This window comes from Syngnathoides biaculeatus, chromosome 21 (genome assembly GCF_019802595.1).
Source record: "Syngnathoides biaculeatus isolate LvHL_M chromosome 21, ASM1980259v1, whole genome shotgun sequence".
NCBI lineage: Eukaryota > Metazoa > Chordata > Actinopteri > Syngnathiformes > Syngnathidae > Syngnathoides > Syngnathoides biaculeatus.
Genome location: NC_084660.1, coordinates 3,692,278 through 3,712,773, shown reverse-complemented (window position 1 = coordinate 3,712,773; position 20,496 = coordinate 3,692,278). Strand labels below are relative to the sequence as shown.

Below are 20,496 nucleotides of genomic sequence, written 5' to 3'. Positions count from 1 at the left end.
TGGAGTCTCTACACAGTGCAGTTATAAATAGATGAGAACAAACAAGAAGGAACATGAGAATACAGTATTGCAACAGGAAAAATAGAATTCTCATGAAAACAAACAGGGAACGTTTAGCACCAGCTATCCCATCATCATCATCATCATCCGATTATAAAAAGACCTTTCATCTTAAATTTACCTCCCGATTAAAAATGGGCAAATTCTACATGAACTGCGTCTACGTGGCGTCGCCTCTTTTCATACACGTCGGAAGAGGGGAGGATAAAAAACTGCATCGTCGTCAAAAGGACAGCGCGGAAACGGGCGAGGGCCCCGTCGCGAAGGAGCGGCCGGAAACGGTCGCCGTCCAATAAATAGAGGGAATGTCTTTAAATTAAAATGTACAATTTGCCCTGTCCGAGACGTCGCGGGACCAAAAACGGGCGCCGGCCAAAAGAGGGAAAAGATTCGGGACTTCCGGGAGCAATCCGTGGACGTCATTCATTCGAAAAAAAAAAAAAAAAAAACGCAACGTTTAAAAAGGAACCACACACACCCCCCCCCCCCCGCCCCCCTGAAAAAAAACAAGCACCGACATGTGAAAACCCGTATCCGTATGCCTTGAAGCGTTCCAAACAATTGTACACTTGGAAATTCTTAATGCTTTTTTGGGGGGAGGGGGGGGGGAGGAGGCTCTATTATTCGGCACCCCCCCCCCAACCCCCGTGTTCTCTTTTCTAAATACAAGTGACAAGGCCAATGTGGTATATATATCTAGGCAAATCTACTTTAAGAAAGCAATAAATTATTTTGATTTCAAAACCAAACAGCATGTACAAATGTACTCGGTATTCAAGACGACAAGAGAAAAGCGGGTCGGGTTCCGAAAAGGCTTTGTCTTGATCTGTAAACAGTACGAGTCGGTAAACAAATCCATTCCATTACCTCCAAGAATCAACATTGAAAGTGGTTTTTTTGTGTGGGTTTGTTTGTTTTTTTTTTTTTTTTTTTGTCCTGGCTCGCAGGAGTTTTGGTTGCGGCTGACGACGTGGGAAAGGAGTCCCGTCACCGGGACGAGGGGGAGGAGGACGAGGGGGAGGAGGAGGAGCCGGAGGACGGCGAAGCCTGGAAGAGAGCAGCGGCGAGCCGGTAAGAGACGAGAAGAAGCCGGAGCGGCGGCGGCTGGCGGCTGGCGTACCAGGCTAAAGGAATCGTACGTGGCGGTGAGCTCCTCCATGGAGTATTGCTCCAGCACCACCACGTTGTTGAGGCCGGGGGTTCGCCCGCCGGCGCAGTCTTCGCAGTGCACCACGTACGTCTTCCTGCTGCTGCTCTCGCTGGTCACAAACAGCAGATTGAACACCTCCACCTGCAATCAAAAGATCCTCCGTTCAGTCGGCTCCCCCAATTTTGTGGCCGCCCGCCGCGGCGCACTCACGTCGCACTCGTTGCAGTAGTAGGCGGGCTCGTCCTTGACCCGGCCCTGGTAGGAGATCTTCTTGCCTTGGGCGACCAGCTGGTCCCGCAGGATCTGGATGCGCTTCATGGACTGCAGCAGGCAATGTCTGGAAAGAAAGTCAAGAGATCAAGGTCGTGCCTCAGGCCCTTTTTTTTTTTTTTTTTTTTTTTGAAACCTTTATTTGAAAACAACCTCAAGAATATTTGTTTGAATACATTCTGCGCATTCGCTCCCTTTGCTTTTCTTAAGAGTGCTAATATGACGGGCCAGCAGAGGGCGCTGCAGCCTCTTAAATGACCCTCATTCTGTTTCATTGTCGGCGGACAATATGGACACTTCCGTCCAGTCCATTTTCTGTGGCATGCGCGGGGCTGACTGTTGGCGGGAGGCAGGGTACGCCCTGGACCGGTCGCCAACCCAACTTTTGTGCTCACTTTCAGGTGGAAGGACAACTTTACGGTTGGCTGAACACGCAAAGTGACAAAATCAGAGGAAGTCTCATCGCGCGAGCACTCACGTTCCAAAAATGGTTCCGAGCGGGCTCGCACTCACCTGATCATCTTGTAGGTGTCCGTGTCGGTGATCTTCAGCGTACGGGCCACGTTCCACGACACGTGAATCATGGGTACGATCGACTTGACCTTCTTCACTTCGTTCCACTCGAACCTCTCCAGGGCCAGCTGGTACTGGTAAGCTGCACGGACCAAAGAGCCGGACTGAGCTCCCGGGCCCGTTTCTCGGCGTTTTCCACGCTCGCTTACCGTTCAGGGGTCCCACGTTCCAGGCGATGTTGTTGCACCAGCCCACGGCTTGAACCCAGTGCACGGTCCCGGCGTTGATCCACACCAAGTCCCCCGGCCTCTGGATGAAACGGTACACCGGGATGTTGGCGTTGTACAGGTCCTCCAACACGGGCCACCAGGAGCCCGTCAGGTAATCCACTCCGTGCCTGCGTCAAAGACCGCCCACCGCATCAGTTTGCGGCGTGGATTTTGCAATTTGTTCTTGGGAGAAACGTCACAATCTTAACTCACTTCTCACAGAAGTCGTTGATGGCCTGCCAGTAGTTCTCGTGCACAGAGAACCACTCGCAGTCTCCGGGGCCAATGTTGATGTTTACCGAGCAGAAGTTGTTGTTCTCCTGGTGGCCTGCGGCACAGACGAGGAAGGTCCACTCTGGTCAGGTACACTGAACCGGTAGGAACCCAGGTCGGGAGGTGAAGGCTCACCTGGCGTTCGGCTCCCCGGGACCTTCATGTAGAGCTGGACGGTGTTCATGCCCAGGATGGTGTGCCCCACGTGGCTCAGCATGTTGCCACTGGACGCCACACGCATGAAGGCAGGCAGTTTCTGGAGCTCTTGCAGTTGAGGTTTCCACCTAGGAGACAGCAGCAGACGTGGACTGGACTGGACTGGACTGGACTGGCGTGCCGCGCCGCGCCGCTTGCTTCTTACCTCTTGGGGTCCGACAGGTCAATGTTGGTGCCAAATTTGATGATCTTTCCCACTGGCTTCTGCTCACCGCTGCGGACAATGACCCAAATGACAATTGGTCACGCATGAAACAAAAACCCGACCGGACTTGTCAATCTTTACCTGCTGCTGCTTTCTTTCACACTGTTGTCCTTGCTCGGGTTTTCAGAGTTGCCGGACGGCTTCTCGTCATCCTCTTCTTCTTCGTCGTCGTCGTTTTCTTCGTCCGCCTCCTCGTCACTTCCTTTCTCCTCCTAGCGCAGCACATTCCGTTTCTTCCAGCAGCTCCCCGGCGCCATCCGAAGTGGCGGAGGCGTCGGCGCCTTACCTGCAGACTCTCCTGGAAGCTGGACGCTTGGTACTGGGCATACTTGGCGATGGTGGTGTGGGAGCGGCTGCTCTCGCAGGGCCACGTCTGTCCCGTCCCGCTGGGGTCCCAGTTCTCGTCCGCCGGCTGCTGCACCTGAGTCCGCACCTCCACGGCCTGCTCCGCGTTGGCCTCCACCAGAGACTTGGTAGAAAAGAGGCCCAAGTCTGAAAAACAAAAGGGAGATGAGTTTTGTCAGGGTTGGGGCAGGTAAATTTGACATTTTTGCGCCGGAGTCCAAACTCACTGATCCGTAGAGATCCAGCCAGGCCTCGGATGACCGTGACGGGGTTCTTTGGGTCCGTGCAGAACTGCAACAGCACAGGAGAGAAGGCGTCCCTTTTGCTCTCCAGCTGGATATGGAGAGAAAACAAAGAACGACCATTTCATTGTGTCCAATTTGTTTTTCTTAGTTTTTGAACTTCACACAAGAGAATGTCGCTTGGATATCCGATTTTCGATTTTGGCTCGCAACACAAAAGCAAAACGGTGGACCGAGACCAGGACCACGTGGGTCCACCGGAAAGTAGATTGTCTTACGTAGATGCTGGGCGTGGGGGGGTTGAGCTTGTCTCTTGGAATTTGCTCCTCCGACATCAAGATGGGCTTAACAGAGAAGGCCGGCAGCAAGAAAGATTCCCTGAACTTCCCTTTGACTCTGGCCCCCCTGAGACAAAATATATGGAAGAGACAGTTAAGGCCCAAAGACTTTCCACATCAAGACCACGTCACTCACTTGCAAGATCGGATTATTTCCGTGGCCGTGTTCTTGATGCTGAGCTCCCCCAGGGGAATCCTCTTGTCCTCCACCTCCGAGGCGATGAAGGTCTCTCGGTCGCCGCTCTCCACTTTGATCAGTCGGATCTTCAGCTCCTTCGGGGGCCCGTCCGACAGCGCCTTCAGCAAGTCGGCGGAACCGAGCGACGAGCCCGACACGCCGCCTTTCTTCGACCTCCACTCGGCGCGCTCGCCGTCAGCGGAGGCGTCCTTGCGCTTCTTTTTCTCCCAGTCGTGATGACTGCGGCTCTTTCCCTCCTTGCTCTGGAGGTTGAGGTCGCACAGGATTCGCCGGTCCTTGTCCTTGTGGCGCTTGCCCTCTTTGTGCCGCTTGCGGCTGCTGCCCGAGTGCGAGGACGACGAAGAGGAGGAGGAGGAGGAGAAGGAGGCCGTCTCTTCCTTCTTGTCTCGGTGCTTCCGCTTGTCTTTTGCATCTTCCTGCTTGCGGCCGTGGGCGTGTTTCCTCTTCTTCTCCTTCTCCCTGTCCCTGTCCCTGTCCTGGTGTCGCTCCTTCTCGCGGCGCTCCCTGGCTTTCTCCGGCTTGTGTCTGTCCTCGGCTTTGCCTTTGTCCGTCGCGACCTGACAGCTGTCATCCGGCTCCGTCAGCGACGACTCTGGGACGGTGTTCAAACCCCGCTCCTCCTCAAGGGCCTGATAAAGCGTTATAGCGGGCAGGAGCTCCTTCGGGACGTTTCTCCTCACTGCCGTGATTTCATCCGCGGGCTCCAACCTGACCGTCTGGGCTTCGAGCGGGCGGGGCGGGGAGGACTTTGGAGGAGGGACCGTCGGACTGAAAGGGGCGTCGGTGGAATCGGACGCGGGTGATCCGCCGCGCTGTTGGCGACAAATATCGGGACCCAGCGAGAGAGACGAGGAAAATTTGACGCCGAGCAGAGCCGACGGCGGCGGCCTCCCGAAAGGTCCGCCTCGGTACGCGTATTTCTGGCTCTCCAGGACTGTGGCCAGAGACTTGAACATGCTGTTGACTCCCGTTTGGTGGAGGTGGGGCCTCTGAGGTGGCGGAGAACACGACGGGGCCTCCTCCTCCTCCTCCTCCTCCTCTTCCTCCTCCTCCTCCGTCTCGCTTCTCGACTGCTCGGGAAGGCCGTAAAGTTTGGCCAAGTCGCTGTGGCGGTAGGTGCTGTTGCCCGCTCCCGCTCCAGTCTTTTGGGGCAAACTTTTCAGTTGGTCTGGCTCTTCTTCTTCTTCTTCTTCTTCTTCTTCTCCTCCTCCTCTTCCTCCTGCTCCTGCTCCACCTCCTCGTTGAGCGAAGACGTCCGGCTGCATGGGGACGCGAGCGAGCCTTGGCGGCTGAGCACAGGTGGGCTTGCGTGAGCGTTGGCTCCGAAATCTTCCTGGTTCGGCTGACGTTTGAGTGCCGGGAGGAGGTCTGGGGCACAACGGTAATTCTCGGGGGGCGGGACGCTAAGCGCAAAGTTATCGAGGAGACCCTCGCTGTACATCTCCTCCTCCTTCTTAATGGATTCATCCAGCATAGCCATGATGTTGGCCAGCCCGTCAGGGAGCAAGGTGGACAGCTCCGAGGGCTCCTCCTCGAATGGGGAAGTGTCTGAACGCGGGGGAGGCGCAGACGGAGGGGCCGCCGGGGGGCTCTCTCTGGGAAACGCCTGATAGAGCTTGGGGGGCTCTCGGAGCAAAGGCAGAGAGGCGACCGGCTCTTTGGAAAGTTTGGCCTGCGGGGGGTGGGGCCGCTCCCGGTTTATTCCTGAGGTATTGCGCGTCCGAGAGGGGTCGCCGCACATCTCCCGCTGCCGCTGCTTCTCGCGGGCGAAGTCCGTCTGCGGCGTGAGCGGAGGCGGTCGCAGCCTTTCCAGGGAGGCGTTGAGGACGAGCGCCTGGCAAGATGCGCCGCCGCGGCTCAGCCACGGGTAGGGGGGCGAGGTTGCCGGGCAGGGCTGTGCAGCTGGGGGGCCGTTGCAACACAGAAGCCTTTCCATACTTCCCACGGCAGTTTGCTCTGGAGCCTTTTTACACATCAGTTCCTCCTCCCTCCTCTTTGACTCCTCTTCCTTCTTTTCCCGCTCCTGCGCTTCTCTCCTCTTTTTCTCTGCCTCTTGCCTTTCCCGCTCTCTTCGTTTGCATTCTCGCTCGTGCTTCTCCCACTCCCTCTTCCTCCTCTCCTCCTCTTCCCTCCTCTTCCTCTCTTGCTCCTGCAGCTCCCACTCTCTCCGCCGCCGACGTTCCTCCTCCTCCCGTTTCTCTGCCTCCCTCTTCTTCCTCTCATCTCTCTTTTCCTGCTCTCTCCTCTTCCTCTCCTCCTCACCCTGTTGCTTCATCTCCAACTCTCGCTTCCTCCGCTGCTCTTCCTCCCGTCTGTCCCTCCTCCTCTTCTCCTCGGCTTGCATGTGACCCTCCAGCTCTGCGTCTAGCTTGTCCAGAGCCTCCACAATGGACTGCGAGTCCAAAGCCGGGCCCGGGACAACCCGCAGGCGGGAGTGCGCCTGGGAGGACACGTGCTGATGCCCGGAAGATTGCAAGTAGACAGGAGGAGAAGCGGGCGCAGGCTTTGAGACTCTGTTCGCAACGACGCCGTCCCCTGCCTCGGGGAGCCCTGAGGAGAACAAAGATGACGAGGAAGGGCCCGCGGGGGCCTGGGCTAGTTGAGCCTGAGAATAAAAGGAGGTCTTCCCCTCGGGGACTTCTGAATGCCCACGATCTGGAGGTCTTCCTCGTACTTCGCGGTGAGGCTGGCCGGCGTTCGTCTGAGGGCCAACCGAACATCCGTTGGAGCTTTGGGGCGTTGGCTGCTGGTTCCCGTTGGTGCCCCTCACCTGGCAACCGGCCTTCAAGCCGCCGCCGTTGCCATAGCCGCCGATCGCACAGGAGGAATGATTAGGGGTGATTACAGGGGTGCGGGTTGAGCTGGGGGGGTGCAGGGCGACGTGAGGTCGACGCTGGCTGTCCGGACCCTGATTGTGGCTCTGCTGGTGATGAGGTAACAGTCCCGGAGGTCTGATGATGTCTGAATCCTGAGAGACGACATGAACATTACGCGTTAGCGATCTCTAAATTAACTGCAATCGCAAATCGCATTCACTGAATTGCATTTTCAATCACGCAAACAGATCGTGTCGGGGTTTCCCACATGTAACGTTTGGTAGAGCGCCGCAGGAGCACAGTGAAGATTGAAGTGATGGAATTGGAAGTGTTAATGGAAGAGGCAATCACACATTGACTGCGCGCTGACAAGACCTGGACCCAAATTGCACTGCTGGTTAGGCAAACCCGAATATGATGCAATTTTGTAATCTTCCTCACCACAATAACTGCAGTCATTTGGTTATGTACTCTCGGTTTGCCTTTGCGACTTGATATTCCAATATCGTCCCGACATCAGCCAGCTCGATGCGCAGTGAACTGAATTTTGCGTCTGTTAGTAGATTAGCTTCGACGACCAACTTTTTTGCCCACACAAACGTTTAGGCGCTACACAAGTCCCCAACTCACCAGGAGGTGGCTCCCGGGCCGACTCTGGTACCGCCACGCATCATAGGGCCCGCTCTGCTGAGGTACTGAGGCGGCGGCGGCGGCAGGAGGTGCAGAGGGGCCGCACTGCCCCAGTCCTGGGTGAGGCTGAAAGTGGCTGTAAGGCACACCGCCGCCGCCGGCTGGGGGTTTTGCTGGTGAAGACCAGGTGTGCAGATGCTGATCTCTCTCCCCGGTGACGGGGCCCCTGCGGCTGTGGGGCTCCACGGCCTGGCAGGGAGGAGCTGGCCCCAGTTTGGAAGTGGGGCTGCGATAGGAAGAGTGGGGGGGGTGCTGGTTCACACCCTGAAGTTGGAAGCAGTCTCTTTGCAGAGGGGGTGGATATGCCTGGTTGTAACTCGGAGGAGGCGGTGCGGCCGAAGGGGTGCTTGACGCCGGAGGCGTATTTTGGGGGTAGCTGCCTAGTGCTTGTTGATGAGGTTCCTGAATGAGGACAAAAAATGCAGGAAAATGATATTTGGTGTGATGTCTAGCTGGATGCTGCAAGCCACAAGTCCTCAAGCGCTCACAATTGGGATTTGGAACTCCGTCGGTGGCGGGTTCTTGCGATCGCAACTCTGAGGCTGCCACGCGCTGTCGTCCTTATGGAGGGGGTTCCAGAAGGCCGCTTTGACGTGGTGGGGCTGGGATGGCAAAGTCTGGCCCGGTCCGGGGAAGCGCTGCTGTCCGGGATGCGAGACCTGCACGAGTGGAAATACGGTTGAGTGAGCAAAAGAGCAGAAAAATGCAATCGTTCCGTTACCTGATCGGTGGTCTTTTTCCTCTTGCTAAGGCCGGGCCAGTCCTCCGCGGGCGAGCGTGCCGACGGGTGTACGGATGGCGCGGGAGCGTGCTGGATGACGGAGTGCTCGCCGAGGGGGGGCCGCGGTCTCTTCAGCTGACCACCGGGCATCTTGCCGGCGTGTCCCCTCTGCTGTTAAAGCGGCAGAAAGACGGCGTCCGTCTCCGATGGTGACGGCGGTGATTGTGCCGGCGGGTGACGGCGAAGCGCCGCCGCGGCCAATTAGCGAGCGCTCACCTGATGCGCCTGGGCCCACGTGTCGTCTCCCAGCGGTGGCGGCCCCCGGGGGGCGTGGTGCTCCTGAGGACCCCCAAACTTGAACACAACGCAGAGGGAACACAGGAAAGACATTCGACGACAACGCACATACTCGGGTTTGAACTCTGCAAGAGCATTTGAAGTCACCTTCAGAGGTTGCATCGGCCGGCTGGCGGACGGATGCGGACTAGGGGGGGCTCCGCCGCTGCCCGGGTAGCCGCCGTGATGGAGGCGGAGAGGGTGCTCGGGGAGGGTGGCGCCTGGGTGTCCTTGGGGAGGATGGTGGGATTCGTATAGCTGGCCCAGCTGCTCCCATGCCCGGTGAGGAGGGGGAAGGGGATGAAGATGATGAAGGGCATGATGAGGGAGGGGTCTCAGCTGCTCCCTTGGCAGACCCGCCACCACCGGCTGCGGGAGATCCAGCTTCTCCCCACCTCGCGTGGGCCTGGGAGGGGACACAAACACAACAGTCGACAAAAGTTGCACTGCGGCATCCGCTGGCACCGCGGCGCCGTATGCATCACGTACCCATTCTTAAAGAATTTATTGGCTTGGTTGAGTCCGTGAATCGGACCAGGAGGTAGATGGGGAAGGAGCTGCTGTTGGTTCATGCCCGGCAGACACCTGACGTACAAGACAAGGCATCACGTGTGCGGTTTGGGAATCCCGTTTTTGTGTTCGCATTGGCACGGCAACCCACCTGCCAGGCGGCTGCCAGGCGCGGCCACCCACGGGAGCCCAGGGTCCCCGGCTGAGTCCATCCAGAGAGAAGGAATCCCGTGTCCCACGCCCACCAAACTGCTCGACCGCGTGATGCATTCAGCCTGCGGACACAAAACGGATCAATCAATCCAGAAAAACGTTGGCTGACAACACGCAGAACGTACACAGCAAACAATTCATGCGTCAAGTCAACGCTCGAAAGAGGCCGTCCCGTCGTTCGTTCTGTCACAAGAGAGCGGACTGAGGTCCCACCCAAAACGGCGTGCTCCCTTTTTTTTATTACAGGTAGCACTTTTGCTCACATTTGAAATGGAATACTGGAGAAGTGAGAGGCCTTTGTGCTGTGTTGTGTTGTGTTGTGGGTGCAGTGCCGTGCCTCAGAGGGCCTGCTGGGGGCATAAGCGCAGCAGTTGGAGGATTATCATCAGGGTGCAGATGGCTGTTCGGGGAGGGGGAGGGGGAGGGGGAGGCTAACCTACCAGCACAGGCCCTGGTTACTGTAATCCTTCGGAGGCCCGTGCGCTGATAAAAGAAAAAGACTTGCCGTGCCAAGTGTGCCTTGAAGTATATGCAATGGTGGAAGTGTTGCCAAGCGAGAGGAGTGGCCCACCGTGTGCCCGCTGGAGACGCGACGACACCCACGTGCATTCACAGTCGCCGCACCAAAAACACCAGCGGACCGCCGAACGGGACGCCGACTTTTAGCCGTCGGGTTGACGCGCGAGCGCTTCGGCTCACCTGGCAGAGCGGCACGGATGTTTTTGATCGACGGTCGCGTTGTTCCTCTCAGCTTCAGCCGCCGGTCATCTCTCTCGGGCGCTGGAGGGCACACAGAGCACAAACACCGTGACGACGCCGACTCGGCTTCCGCGACCACCTCGTGAGCACCTCGGCCGGGATTCGGTCCACGTCCGTCCTTCGCGATCGCACTTTGGCCAAACCCGAGACCGGCGGGCAGCAAGGCTCCACGCCAGCGAGCAAACGGATGCTAACGACGCCAATTTCCAGTCCGGTGAAGAGGAAGATGCATTTTCTGTGAGATCGTGTTTCCAAAGTATTGAACGTGCGAGTGTACCAAAGAGCATGGTGGGGGGTTCGACCGAAAGGCCACCAGACTCAGGCCAAATCAAAAATCCCCCCACCCTAAACATCTTCTGCCCACCACCATACTCATTGTCATAGTTACGCAAATTCACAGCCTTGAGGTATCTGTTGAGTATAATATTGTTCTTGGAACACAATTAAAACATTTTTCTTTTTTTTTTTTTTTTAAAATGCAGAATTTTCAAGTGCTGGTCCTTGACTTGACCGGCACTGAAAGAGAAGAACTGAACATTGACAGAGGAGAGGAAGTCGCCGTCGCAGCCAGAGGAAGTGAGTTCTCGCCGACGAGCGAACGGGGCGTCGAGGACTTCGGCTTCCTGTCGAACACAAGCTGCACGCGTGCGCCAAAGACGAGTCAAGCGATGTCGAGTGAGTCCGGGTCGCTTTTTAACGCAGCCCACAAGAGCCTTGTGTCCAAAAAAAACCACACGGTGACGTCGCTCCCCCGCCCCCGAAAAAAAAAACTCCTGGAAGATTCTGGCAAAAAGTGTGTGACATCCGCGATTACTCAACATTTCTGTGCGTGGTGGCAAGCAAGACGTGCCAGACAGAAGACGGTGACTCAATCGCAAGCCAGGACCGCTGACACACAAAGAGCGGACGCCGGCGTCGAACTCCCCTCACGAGTTCTTCTGGGCCCCTTTGAGCTTAAAACGAGCGCCTCTCGTCCGCTGACCACGTCCTGCTTTTCCATCCAGTGGGACTACTTTTCCCCCCCTTGGAGATAAGCTAAGCTGCGGTACGAGTTGCTGTTCCCACGCAGTAAACTGTCTTTGAATAGTGTTGTACACGTTGCTGCTCTGTGCTTTCAAATAGCAGTCTTTGTTCATCTTGGTTAGCCCGCCTATGGCATTTTGTGTGCCACATTTCCGATCCTTGAGCGGAAGTAACAAATAAACATCTTGAAGCACGCGCACTTTGTCTCTTATTTGGAGAACTGTGAACAACCGAGTTCATTTGATGCATTGACGCTAAAAAGCGCGCTGGAACGATTTCCAAGCCGTATGCGGTCCCTCTCTGTTGAAGATTGCCACAAGACCATGGAACAGACTCTGCTCGATCAAACGAGGGGTCGCTCCCGAAAGTCGGCCACCCCGAAACGCGAGAGCCGATCCACGCTGTCGGTTGCTGTTGGTACAAGGCAACGAGGGCAGACAGGATGGCGGAGAAACCCCCTGCCCGTCCCCCCAAAGGAGCTCACAAAGTGGCTTGGTTCACGCGTTGCCGAGCAACTTAGGGAGGAAGCACTTTAGGGGAACCAACTGACCCATTTCTTATGACGCAGAGAAAAATGAAAACTAATAGCTTTAAACGTAATACGCGGCTCGGCTGATTCAGAGGACTGATTTCCATCATCGTCGTCGGGACGGGGCGGGTGGGGGCTTTTTACAGCCTCACCATCAAAGCTATGTCAATCGATCAGATCGGAAGTGAACGTTCAAAGGCTTTCGGGGGGGGGGGGGGGGGGCTCGGCCAGCACACAAACTCCAGGGGGCTTTTGTCGAACTTTATGACCCGTAATCTAGCGGCGCACATCAAGAGGGGCCGACCGAACCAACAAGGCAACTCTCGACTGCCCCCGTTTGTCTGCGCTTTTTTTTTTTTTTTTTTTTTTTTTGCCGAAAAATGTCCACAAAACGCACGAGTCTGATGACGTCAAGGCAGCGACCAAAGTCCTTGCAGTGGGTGGCTGATTGCGTTCTGCCCCCTCCCTCACCAAACAGAGAGCTGATGCAAATCGCTTCCTTTTCAATTCGCCCCTTTGTGCGCGTCGGGATTGACTTGGGGGGCAGCTCCTCATTCACCTCGTTCGGACGTCGGACCGCCCCCACCCCCACTCAGGACACAATGGTGCGAGATCTCACTACTCAGGCATTTTCTTCTGCAAAACTCCCCGCCTCGCTTCCTCTTTCCAGCAAAGCGACCACAACAGATCTTATTACGAACAGATGAAACTCCACAAACACAACAACCGCCGGCGCGCACGCGTACAAATTACAGGAATAAGTCTCGCCCGCGCCTGCGGAATTATTGTTTAAAAAAAAAAAAAAAAGTCCAAACGCGGGACTGGGAAAAAAAAAAAAAAAAAAAAAAAGGTACAAAAATTCCCCCACGGGACGTTTTTTTGCACATCGTTCTAAAGGTTTCCTTTTGATGCGACTGAAACAAAACATTCATCGTCGCCAATGAAGGCGCAAACAAAAGTCACCCAAAGCCACCTCGCAACTTCTCAGCAGAGCCTAATGACGTCACCGCGAGACAACTCGGAACACTTTCACGCACTCACCGGTGATTCCCTCGGAAGTACACAAAAAAAAAGAAAAAAAAAAATCAAAACGCCGAGAATCTCAAAGTCCAAATCCGTCCGTTCGGGGGTTCGCAGCCACAGTTTGCCAAATGAATGACCCGGAGAACGGGAGCCTCGTAATCCCTCCGACGGTGGCCGAGAAAGGCGCCTCGCGTCCGGTTTGCGCGCCGGTCGAGCCGGTCCGTGGGTGGCTTCTTACGCACGCGCTCAAGAGCCGCGGGGCGATGGGACTCGCGCTCGCTCGGCTGCCTTTTTAAAAGGACTGCGCCACGCACACGCTGACGTCAGCCCACGGCCCCGGAATTCCCTGAGTGAGCGCGAGCGCACCGGGACCAGAACCTGCCCCGAGCGCCTCTCCGACCCGCGGTTCACTTGAACACGCGCTCGTTAATATGCTGCGCCGCCGCCTGTCGCCATTCGTGACGCCACCATTTCATCGAAAAACAAACAAAACAAAACAAAAAAAAAAAAAATCCACGATGGGGAACTCTCAGTTGGTTGCTCACGGGCGCCCCCTAAGATGAACTGCAGCCTTGGGCTTGAAAAACAAGTTATTTTCACTTCATTTCGGCAGGAAAGCAGCGCGCAAGGAAATTTTGACTTTTCAAGGAACGAAATGCACTCTTGCCTTGAGATAAAAGTTGCATTTGTCCAGTCAGCATCTTTCCCGATACAAATGAATGGAGATGCAATTGATGAAGTCCATATTTTTGTCATGTCTTTTGGAAAATACCACTTAATAAAAGCACATAACATAACAAATTTAAATGTGCTGTAAAGAACTAAACAGTTTGTGCTTCACGATTTCGCCACAGCTCCTTCTGGTTTATGCAAATAAGACACAAAGAAGAGTGTGTAGCGTGTAAACCATGAAATATTCTTACACTCGTCAGTCTAGATGCGTTGCTGCACCATTTCTGTCCAAATAGCTGTTGGTGAACCCATCGTAATACCGCCACCTGCAGTGTGTAGCATCCAGCAGTAAGCAGACTTGAAAGTACTACGAGACATAGTGAGTATTTCTCTTTTATGGGGGAGGGGGGGGCGCGACAATTGTTTATTAATTATTAATTACCAAACAGATTCCTCTCAGGAAATGAGCCACCATACAAAGCGCATATCGCAAGTATCAAAAAGAAAAATGGGCAGAATGACTGTTTGTATCTCATAAAAAAGTTGGTGTCACTCGTATATCAAGGCAGCCACAAACACAAAACGCGTCAACATGACGGTGTGGTGGCTGCTACGGCAACATTCAAGTTCAGTGTGGGCGCGCACGACCTCCCAATCACCATCCGGCGTCGCATCATCATCGTCACCACACACAAAGACATACCGTTGCTGTCACACAGCAGCCGGAGAGGCTTTGAGAAGCTCCGAAGGGCACGCGCGGCCGCTCTCACGGGCCGCAAACATTTCGGATTCCGCGCGGTCACCGAATGCTAAATGCGACGAAGCAGCAGCAAACGGCAACGCCGGCGCAACTCTCAAGCATCTATTTTGAGCAAGGCTCGCCAAAAATTGTCCGAGAGAAACGGGAGCGCGATGCGGCCGGGATGACATAAGGAATCATCACAATGGCGATGACGCGCACTCGCGCGGCTCCTCGTAGTTCGTGACGAGCGAGCCTTTGCGCCTCCACGGCGGCGGCGGGGCTCACGTGACGTTCTGTGGGAAGGAGTGGCGGAGTGTTCCGCCGGAGTGCGCGCTCAAGCGGTACTGAACGTTTCACAAGCTGCACATTGTACGCAACGGTTTACAGTCGAGCCCCGCCGACCGCGCTGTCGCCATCATCGTTTCCACAGAGCACAGAAAACCCGTCCGTGAGTATCATCTGGTGCTGTTGGACGTGCAGTCAAGTTGGAAGGTTATCAATGACCGTAACGTCCATGCCGATCCCACCAGCGTTAAACTAGCGGATCTTTTGCGTGATGCCTTTCATTCAAGACGACGACATTCTCACGCTCGCGGCAGAAAACGAGCATCCGCGGCAGCTTGGGCATAACTCGGCAAACAAACCCCCGTAAAGCGAAACCGGAGCATTCGTCCCCGCTCCAGATGGCGTTTTCGCCGCCTCCCGTGTGGAGGCCAGGAGCGTGAGTCAACCTTTTGGGTCCGCCGAGGGGACTGACAGACACAATAGCGATGACATCATTACTGTGAACGCCCGCTGCATGACGGTGCATCTTTCGTGCCCCCCCCCCCCCCACCACCACCACCACCACCACCACCGTCTTCAGTGTAGTACCACGTTGCGCCACTGCACGCCAGGCGGCGCTGACGTCTACTGGAGGTAAATGCAGCCCAATTAAAAGCAAGAAGAAGAGACAGAGAAGGTCCACAACCGAGCGGCACCAATATGTTTGTACAGCTTGCTGCTCAATGTCCGTTAAAGAAGAAGCTCGAAGGTTTTTGATTTTCCCAAATTATTAACACGTGTTACATTTCAAATGGTCTCGCTACAAATTTATAGATGTTCACCAAGTGCAGTCCAAAATGGGTTCCGCTTGCGCAAATTCCAAAACGTGTTTGGCACCGCGCGCCGGGCAACTCCATTTCCCCCGTTTGACAAGAGCGGCCGGAGAGCTTACACAAGCCTCAACGTGCGAGACTTTGTGACGCCCCGCACGCCCGGTTACACAAGCGACGGCGTTCGCAAATCGTGACGGCGCGGGCCGCCGCTCACGCCCACAACACGTCTGGCGTCGCCGAGCGGGTCTTCTCAGAAACGACAAAAAAAAAAAAAAAAAAAAAAAAAAGAGGAAGCAGCCTTACCACGGGATCATGGGGATTGCAGTCCGTCCGGTTCACCAGGCCGCCATCGTGCAGTCCCCCTCCTACAGAAATAATAAGGGGGGGGGGGGGGGCCACACACAAACCGTGCAGGGATTTAAAAGCAGCGCAAATAATCGGACCTGGTTTTCAACTCTTATTTTCGTGACGCTTTTGTCAAAACATTTCCAGACAGGCGAGCGTGCGCATGCAACACATTCCTCGTGCCCCCGCCCCCCACGGTGTCCCTCCCCAAGCCCAAAACACACCTCCGCTTGCGTCATGAGCGCCATATCCATTGCCGATAAATACGGAAGATGCTTTTTTTTTTTTTTTTTTTTCCAGCCTGTCTATGCCATGACGTCTTCACATCAAGTTATGCTGTTGTTTTAAACAAACTGGTTAATTTTACTTTGAAAGTGAGCTAGAAGCCTTTATTTATTTATTTTGGGGTGGGGGAGGGGGAGAAGAATTTGACAAATTCTAAAATTTGTTCCATCAAATTGTAATTCATTCATTCTCGACCTGCCTATTTTTGTTTTCCCATTGTAAAATTTGTCCTCGCAGGACACGCGCGTTTCTGTCAAACGTCGATTGCTCCGGATCAGTGGAAGGGATGCCGCCAAAAGAGAAAGCTGTTGAAATAGCGCAGCCTCGCAGTCCCCCCCCCCCAAAAAAAAAAAAAAAAAAAACCAACCCATTTTGTCACCTGCTCTGAAGTTTGAAGCGGCGCCAAGCAGCAGGCGGCATGTGCGGGCCCACATGGCGTGAGTCACCGCTGATTCAGTGGCTGCCTTCGAGTTGGGGCGGCGAGCCTCGTCCCTTCTTCAGACTCTCGCGCGCACAAAATAGCGGCCGGGCTTTACATTTCTAGCTTGCTGCACAGATTCTCTCAAAAACCTCAACTGAACTCCGCTGGCTCTACAACGTGTCCACTTTACAAGGAGTACTATTTTAGGCCCCCGCGAGGTCACGCGTGTCGTTTTCCGCCGCAACCGCGCACGGCAGGGGGGGGCGGTTTTACCCGTGAACCTCAGCCGAAATGTCCAGACTTCCGGGGGGGGGGGGGGCACGCAGCAGACGGACGCCCCCCACCCTCCGGGGTCCGTTTAAAACAATATTGGACACAGACAGCCAGAGTATTTTGTGAAAAAGTTGGTGTTTACTGGGGGGGGGGCAGATAATGCGCGGTCTTGTGACGAAACGCGTCCGTTCGCCTCCCAGGCATTAAAATGAGCACCCAGCGAGGCACAAAATTGCACATTGCCGGCCGCACGCCTCGACTCGCTTTTGCCACACGTGACGCCCTCCAACACCTTTTTTTTTTTTTTAAATATAATAGTGTCATTCTACATTCTTGTTGTTGCTTCAGAGGTGCACTTTGGGCCGTAAACCGTGCGACACCAGCGCGCTCGAACCGAAAGATCCGGCGTTGCGCAAAGCCATTTAACTTCACTGCCGTAGCAATTCGGATGCCCCCCGAGAAGCCTTCGCTTGTGCTTTCTACACAATCAAAATTTGACCCTTTGGGAGGCGGTCCAAGGCACTGGACGTGGACGTTTCTGTCCGTCAGATGGATTCTTTTCGCCGACTGCGAGCGAGCCGCAGTATATACGTTGGCCGAGTTGGTTTTTCAATGGGGACGCGCGGAAGACCGTTCAAGCGCTGACTAACAGATCCCCGTAGATGGCGGCGGCGCCTTTCTCTGGATTTGAGACCGGCACGTCTGCCGAGGAGAAGATTAAGATGAGGCGGTTCGTCTCATTTTGTCACGTTGCCTACGAGGGAGAGAAAAATGTCAACACGTCGGAAGATCACCGTCCAGAGGATCCATTTGGACGTCTGTGTTGTGGTAGGAAGTCAACATCGCCGACTGTCAACTCCCGCCACGCCATCATAGAAACGATAATTTTCCAATCAAAAGAAAATATCATTCACAGTTGCCATGGAAATACTCGGCCTCTCGACGCACGTACAGTACACTTTACTCGTGTACGTGTCCGGGACACATCTTCGTGCGCGTGTGTTACTTCGTGTTTGTCCTTGACCAGCTGAACGGAGCAGAGGAAAGGAGGTGAAACCCGACCGGGTCTTCTCTCTGGAGGGGTTCTAAACGCGAACCCCGCCGCACAGCAGCGCGTTTCTAACGACGCACGCGGGGAGATCCTGCAAAATTTCGACAAGCGAAAGAGAGAAAGTGGCATGTGAGAGCGGGGGAGGGGAGCTTCCTCTGGGACGCCAGAAGCCGGTGACACGACACGGACCGAGAAACCGCGTGGGGGAGGGGCGACTGCTATGGCGAAGAGGAGTCCACGCAGTGAGACATCAATCAAGCATTATTTTAATGACGCTTGTCTTGGAATGCGTTCAAGCGGTCGGGTCGCCTCGTTTTGGGGGCGGGCTAAGCGCCGGAGCACATCTGGAGCCCGTGGCGGCGTCATTTTGCCACGGACCCTCTGCAGTTGAATATACGTGTCACGAGGTCAAATCAGCGCAATGTCACACGACGGTGGGAGGGTGGTCATTGGGGGGCGGGGGGGGGGGGTTGTTGTCTCAACAATAAAGCCCAAATGGCTGAAAATAAATTACGCAGAAATGTCAAGTCAGCACGACGTCAATTGCAACACGGTGCCACGTGCACGTCAAATTTCAAACCAGGAACGTGCTTCCGCCCCCACACCCCCAATTTTTCATCTTCCTGCAACATTCAGCATATCACGACACAATACATATATGCAAGCTATCAGTCGGCCAGCCCTCCCGTGACACCCCCCCAGGCCCACAGCAAGGTCGCACACCTCAATTAGTACACAGACGCTCAAAGGGTGATCAGAGAGGGATTGGGGGAGCGGGGTGGGGGGGGGGCACGATTGGAGCGAGAGCAAATTTCATGCTAGCCTGAACACTGGCTAACACACGCCCCGGAATGGCTGACTGATTTTATTTTGGGGAAGCACCCCCGTCTCTCTGCGCCTCGACGCCGACACAACTAACCACAAGAAACGCTTTTGACATCCATTGTCGCCGTCAGGAGCTCCAAGTCAATAAAACTTGCACGGAGTCACGGAGCTTTGCGCAGATACACGGCAACGTATTCGACACATCCCCACCCGGTTGCGTTGACGTTACATGGGCGAGTTAGTTGCTAGCAGCAGGTAGACGGGACATTTCGAAAGGCTTTAGGTGTGCGTTTTCCGTTGCGCCGTCAACGAACGGCAACTCGTGGGAAAAGATTCCCTTCGAACGACATCTTCACTTTGGAACGTCCGCCGGCACGGCCACTTTGGAGCGCCTCGTTGTCGTCACGGAGAGAAAGCAGGCAAAAGTCAGACCTGACAGCCGGCGTCTGGACACGGGTTTTGCACCGCAACGGCTGTTTTAGAGCGCCTCGTTGTTGCACCGTGGTGACTTTAATAGGATTTATTTTTGCAAAGCAAAGATGTTTTGTGCGGGGATGAGAAAGACGCTGGATAAAGTAGCATCCGGGTTATTTTTCGATTGTAATAGCAGTGTTTGATTGACAGTTGGCAGGGGCGGGGTTTCATCACTTTCACCAGACACGGCCATAAGCCTCAATTTTTTTTTTTTTTTGGTAATCATTCAAATTTGGCAGGATTGTCAACTACAAGAAATAGATGACGTTCTTTTCGGCACCTTAACGTGCATCAAAAAGTGTGTATTTTCTGGAGTAAATGTCGTAAGCGGAGCGTGTCAGATAAGTACAGAGTCGGGGAAATTACAGTACGCCGCCTCCACCTCCCGTAATCGTTGCAGTCAACAACATCTGATCAGAGTCACAAGCCCTTTGGATGCTGTGCGGCGAGGGCTCGAACAGCCGCGCTTCGACTGGCTCACACGGGGGGTGGGGGTGGGGGGGGGATTAAGGAGGGATGATAGAAAAGAGGAAGGTGTGGAAATAAGAGAAGGCTGCGGGGGGATGAGAGGGAGGGAGGAGGGTGCAGACAGACGGAGCAGGAGATGGAGGGGCTCCACTCCACGGGACAGATCATGTTCACAGTCTGGATGGGGGTGGAGGTGGGGGGGTCGGGGGCAGAGCTATAAAGGTCGGAGTGCACCCTCTGCTCAACTGACACACACACACAAATATTGTCTTAATAAGCCACGCTCAAATTCAGAGACGCCAGAGAAACCAAAAGGCGTGAGCACTCCTCAGCCAACAAAACCGAGGCCGCTCGTGACGCGCACGTGCGGAACCCCGGCCTCCACGCGCTACCCAGTGGGCAAAACCACAAAAAAGGAGTCACATCCAAACAAACTACAATCGCGTTGGCGTAAGCTCACCGGCTCCATCCATAGAAGTCGGGGGCGGGGGGTCCGGGTCGTGTGCTCTGTCGCTGTGTGCGCCTGTTTGAAACCAGTGCAACCAGTAAGACCAGCGAGACAGGAGTTTAGCAGCAGCTCACATGAAAGACTCACGCGCACGAACAAAGCGCCGCGCGAGGCCTCCTCTCTCCTCAGGTGGCGTTCTCGGCCCGTCCGTGCGGTCGTGACCTCGCGCCGCAGCGCCCGTCCCTCGCCCGTCTGGCCCCGCCTCAATTACACACGCGGCTATCTCGTGCGCTCGGCCCAAAAAAAGCACATCTGCCTCGGCCCTTTGGCGAGCGCGCAACGGAATTAGGCACGCAACGCTAATCCCACGTGCACTCGGAGACCCGGCCAAGGAGGCCTCGGTGGCGTTGAGCAGCTCACCGTTTGGAGCACGTGCGCGGCGCGTTCCGCGGCTCAGTCGGGGGATCATCGGGAACTGGCAGCCAGTCCCGCAAAATATGGTCACTTAACAAGCCGCACAATTCCCCGGGTGTGCTAAATATTGCAACAAATTCAGCTGCCCCCGGCTGTTGGGCTGGATTCCGTCCATTTCAAGTTTGCAAGTGGCGTGAATTCCTGTGAAGATTTTCCCAGGGTTCCTTGCAAATGTGCATTTGTTTACACGGCGAGCGCCCAGTTGTAGACATGACGCCAGC

The 20,496-nt window shown here is 55.2% G+C and overlaps 1 protein-coding gene across 1 annotated transcript in view; it reads right to left on the bottom strand.

Moving 5' to 3' along the window:
* Window positions 1–550: 550 nt before the first annotated feature.
* Window positions 551–20,496, bottom strand: part of kdm6ba (lysine (K)-specific demethylase 6B, a) — a 32,285-nt gene continuing 12,339 nt past the window's right edge. Inside the window, 23 exon segments of the mRNA XM_061808229.1 lie at window positions 551–1,107; window positions 1,181–1,351; window positions 1,421–1,547; window positions 1,994–2,135; window positions 2,203–2,390; window positions 2,476–2,590; window positions 2,671–2,819; window positions 2,897–2,965; window positions 3,038–3,168; window positions 3,243–3,448; window positions 3,529–3,634; window positions 3,822–3,948; window positions 4,018–5,322; window positions 5,325–7,048; window positions 7,527–7,988; window positions 8,075–8,245; window positions 8,308–8,478; window positions 8,584–8,661; window positions 8,752–9,049; window positions 9,133–9,228; window positions 9,305–9,428; window positions 10,066–10,146; window positions 15,515–15,576. Of these exon segments, the coding sequence (XP_061664213.1) occupies window positions 1,048–1,107; window positions 1,181–1,351; window positions 1,421–1,547; window positions 1,994–2,135; window positions 2,203–2,390; window positions 2,476–2,590; window positions 2,671–2,819; window positions 2,897–2,965; window positions 3,038–3,168; window positions 3,243–3,448; window positions 3,529–3,634; window positions 3,822–3,948; window positions 4,018–5,322; window positions 5,325–7,048; window positions 7,527–7,988; window positions 8,075–8,245; window positions 8,308–8,478; window positions 8,584–8,661; window positions 8,752–9,049; window positions 9,133–9,228; window positions 9,305–9,423 (6,015 nt within the window). The 5' untranslated portion in view covers window positions 9,424–9,428; window positions 10,066–10,146; window positions 15,515–15,576 and the 3' untranslated portion in view covers window positions 551–1,047.